This window comes from Eleutherodactylus coqui, chromosome 13, assembly GCF_035609145.1.
Source record: "Eleutherodactylus coqui strain aEleCoq1 chromosome 13, aEleCoq1.hap1, whole genome shotgun sequence".
NCBI lineage: Eukaryota > Metazoa > Chordata > Amphibia > Anura > Eleutherodactylidae > Eleutherodactylus > Eleutherodactylus coqui.
This window is the reverse complement of record NC_089849.1, coordinates 60,269,914-60,274,043: the sequence shown is the minus strand read 5'-3', so window position 1 is coordinate 60,274,043 and position 4,130 is coordinate 60,269,914. Positions and strand designations below refer to the sequence as shown.

General features: G+C 45.2%; 1 protein-coding gene across 1 annotated transcript; it reads right to left on the bottom strand.

The window, feature by feature from the left end:
* Positions 1 to 317: 317 nt before the first annotated feature.
* On the bottom strand, positions 318 to 1,238 carry LOC136587371 (olfactory receptor 8H1-like). Its single transcript, XM_066585942.1, has one exon. The coding sequence runs from the start codon at positions 1,236 to 1,238 to the stop codon at positions 318 to 320; it is 921 nt and encodes a 306-aa protein (XP_066442039.1).
* Between the last annotated feature and the right edge of the window lie 2,892 nt (positions 1,239 to 4,130).

Here is a 4,130-nt window from a genome sequence, read left to right as displayed (position 1 = left end):
CACAGCCCAATGATTTTAATAAATTATCAATAAAGAATTTATGATTTTAGGGTACTTGTCTGTGAAAGGGCTTGATCTACTTAGGTTCCCTCTGCCTCGGTGAATTGCCTTATGTGATCTAGACTCTATGCTTCTCTTAATATGTCCCAGAATTGTGTGCATCACATTGTATATTGAATGTACTTTGAAGTTACACTGCCCCAGAAAAGATGATTGTATGTTGAAAATATTGTTAGTTAAAACTATATATATATATATATATTATTAGCAAATCTTTTTTAAGAAATAAAAATATTAGTGCTAAATTAAAGTTATCATTATGGACCAGAAATTTTTTTAAGTGCGATTTTTATGTCCTGGTTTCTGAGGCTGTATATTATAGGGTTTAATAGAGGAGTAAATACTGTGTGCAGTAATGATATAATTTTATTAAGCAATGAATGCCCTTTAGATGGGATCATGTATTTACCTATTAGTGCCCCATAAAATGACCCCACAACAATAAGATGAGAACTGCAAGTAGAAAAAGTCTTTTGCTTGCCCGTTGTGGATGGTATCTTAATTATAGTGTGGAAAATATACACATAGGTTACAATGATAAAAACACTAGGAAGGACAAATAGTGGCCCAGAAAACATATAGAATTCCAGTTCTACAAAGGAAGTGTCTGAGCAAGAAAGCTTCAGAAGAGGAGAAAGGTCACAGTAGAAATGGTCAATGATATTGTCATGGCAAAAATTAAACTTTGCTACTGGCATGACTCCTGTAAAATTAAAACTAAAACCCAGCATCCATGGCCATGCTGAATGATAGATCTGACGCTTAAAGTCCATGATACTAGAGTATCTTAAAGGATTGCAGATGGCCAAGTATCGATCATAGGACATCACTGAAAGAAGAAAACATTCACTAATGGTTGTACCACTGAAGAAATAAAATTGAGCGATGCAGCCAATGAAAGTCATGTTTTTCTCTCCAAACAAAATGGCACCAAGCATATTGGGAACAATATTCATGGAAATGACAAGGTCAGAAACAGAAAGATGACAAAGGAAGTAATACATGGGGGACTGGAGATGGACATTGGTGGAAACTAGGAGGATTATAAGAATGTTTCCCAAAACTGTAAAAAGAAAGATGATCAAGAAGAGAACAAAGAATGCAGCATTGAAACTATGAAAGTTTCCAAAACCCAATAGAATGAATTCTGTCACTTTTGTTTGATTAATTGTAGACATAACATTAGCTTGAAAGCATTAATATGCCAAAGTGGATAACTGTGCACTTGAGTCTAATTTACTTATATTGGTATTTTAGAGGCTTGTACAGAGGACCAGAAATTTATGTAACTGTGACTCAACATCACCCAAATGGAGATTAAAATGACTAATTTTCAGTGGTCTTTTCCACAAGCACTTGTCTAGGAACAAATCAAAACTTCATATTAACTCAAGTCTAATAAAAGCAATTACCTTTTAAAAACTATATTTCTATATTAATGGCTTTTATACCTTACCAGTTAAGGTATGTGCAATATCAAATATATAGATTAATTACATATTATCATTTCTATTCTCAAATTTCAGTTTGTTAAATGATTAATAGAGATGAGCGAGCACCAAAATGCTCGGGTGCTCGTTACTCGAGACGAATTTTTCGCGATGCTCGAGGGTTCGTTTCGAGTAACGAACCCCATTGAAGTCAATGGGCGACCCGAGCATTTTTGTATTTCGCCGATGCTCGCTAAAGTTTTCATGTGTGAAAATCTGGGCAATTCAAGAAAGTGATGGGAACGACACAGCAACAGATAGGGCAGGCGAGGGGCTACATGTTGGGCTGCATCTCAAGTTCACAGGTCCCACTATTAAGCCACAATAGCGGCAAGAGTGGGCCCCCCCCCTCCCAACAACTTTTACTTCTGAAAAGCCCTCATTAGCATGGCATACCTTAGCTAAGCACCACACTACCTCCAACAAAGCACAATCACTGCCTGCATGACACTCCGCTGCCACTTCTCCTGGGTTACATGCTGCCCAACCCCCCCCCCCCCCCCCCCGCACGACAGTGTCCACAGCGTACACCAAATTGTCCCTGCCCAGCCTTCAGCTGCCCTCATGCCACGCCACCCTCATGTCTATTTATAAGTGCGTCTGCCAGAGGAAAAGCAGGCACACACTGCAGAGGGTTGGCATGGCTAGGCAGCGACCCCCCCATAAAAGGGGCGGGCCGATAGTCCACAATGCTGTACAGAAGCAATGAGAAATCCAATCCTGTGCCACCTCCATCTGGAGCTGCACATGTGGGCATAGCAATGAGGAACCTATGTGCCACACACTATTCCTTCTGTCAAGGTGTCTGCATGGCCCAGTCAGACCGCGTTTTTTTATAAATAGTCACAGGCAGGTACAACTCCGCAATGGGAATTCCGTGTGCACCCACAGCATGGGTGGCTCCCTGGAACACACCGGCGGTACATAAAAATATCCCATTGCATTGCCCATCACAGCTGAGGTAATGTCGTGGTTAATGCAGGTGGGCTTCGGCCCACACTGCATGCCCCAGTCTGACTGGGGTTCTTTACAAGTGGACAGATGTAAGTTAAACTCCGTGTGCACCTACAGCATGGGTGGCTCCCTGGAACCCACCGGTGGTACATAAAAAAATCCCATTGCATTGCCCATCACAGCTGAGGTAATGTCGTGCTTAATACAGGTGGGCTTCGGCCCACACTGCATGCCCCAGTCTGACTGGGGTTCTTTACAAGTGGACAGATGTAGGTTAAACTCCGTGTGCACCCACAGCATGGGTGGCTCCCTGGAACCCACCAGTGGTACATAAAAAAATCCCATTGCATTGCCCATCACAGCTGAGGTAATGTCGTGGTTAATGCAGGTGGGCTTCGGCCCACACTGCATGCCCCAGTCAGACTGGGGTTCTTTACAAGTGGACAGACGTAGGTTAAACTCCGTGTGCACCTACAGCATGGGTGGCTCCCTGGAACCCACCGGTGGTACATAAAAAAATCCCATTGCATTGCCCATCACAGCTGAGGTAATGTCGTGGTTAATGCAGGTGGGCTTCGGCCCACACTGCATGCCCCAGTCAGACTGGGGTTCTTTACAAGTGGACAGATGTAGGTTAAACTCCGTGTGCACCTACAACATGGGTGGCTCCCTGGAACCCACCGGTGGTACATAAAAAAATCCCATTGCATTGCCCATCACAGCTGAGGTAATGTCGTGGTTAATGCAGGTGGGCTTCGGCCCACACTGCATGCCCCAGTCAGACTGGGGTTCTTTACAAGTGGACAGATGTAGGTTAAACTCCGTGTGCACCTACAGCATGGGTGGCTCCCTGGAACCCACCGGTGGTACATAAAAAAATCCCATTGCATTGCCCATCACAGCTGAGGTAATGTCGTGGTTAATGCAGGTGGGCTTCGGCCCACACTGCATGCCCCAGTCAGACTGGGGTTCTTTACAAGTGGACAGATGTAGTAACAACTCCCTGTGGACCCACAGCATGGGTGGGTGCCAGGAAGCCACCGGCGGTACATAAATAAATCCCATTGCATTGCCCATCACAGCTGAGGTAATGTCGTGGTTAATGCAGGTGGGCTTCGGCCCACACTGCATGCCCCAGTCAGACTGGGGTTCTTTACAAGTGGACAGATGTAGTAACAACTCCCTGTGGACCCACAGCATGGGTGGGTGCCAGGAAGCCACCGGCGGTACATAAATAAATCCCATTGCATTGCCCATCACAGCTGAGGTAATGTCGTGGTTAATGCAGGTGGGCTTTGGCCCACACTGCATGCCCCAGTCAGACTGGGGTTCTTTACAAGTGGACAGATGCAGTTGCAACTCCGTGTGGACCCACAGCATGGGTGGCTCCCTGGAACCCACCGGCGGTACATAAATATATCCCATTGCAGTGCCCTACTCAGCAGAGCTAACGTCAGATACAATACAGGTGGGCTTCGGCCTACACTGCATGCCCCAGTCAGACTGGTAATATGTACCTTAACAGTAACCTCGTTGGTGGTAATGTGGTGGTGACTGCGGACCTAGTAGCGCGGTTTTATGTTGTTGGTTTTCGGAATGTGGCCAGGATTAAGTGGGCCGTGGCGG

Bases quoted from the DNA above. Each gene is read 5' to 3' on its own strand.
- LOC136587371 (XM_066585942.1), bottom strand. From the start codon at position 1,238: ATGTCTACAATTAATCAAACAAAAGTGACAGAATTCATTCTATTGGGT.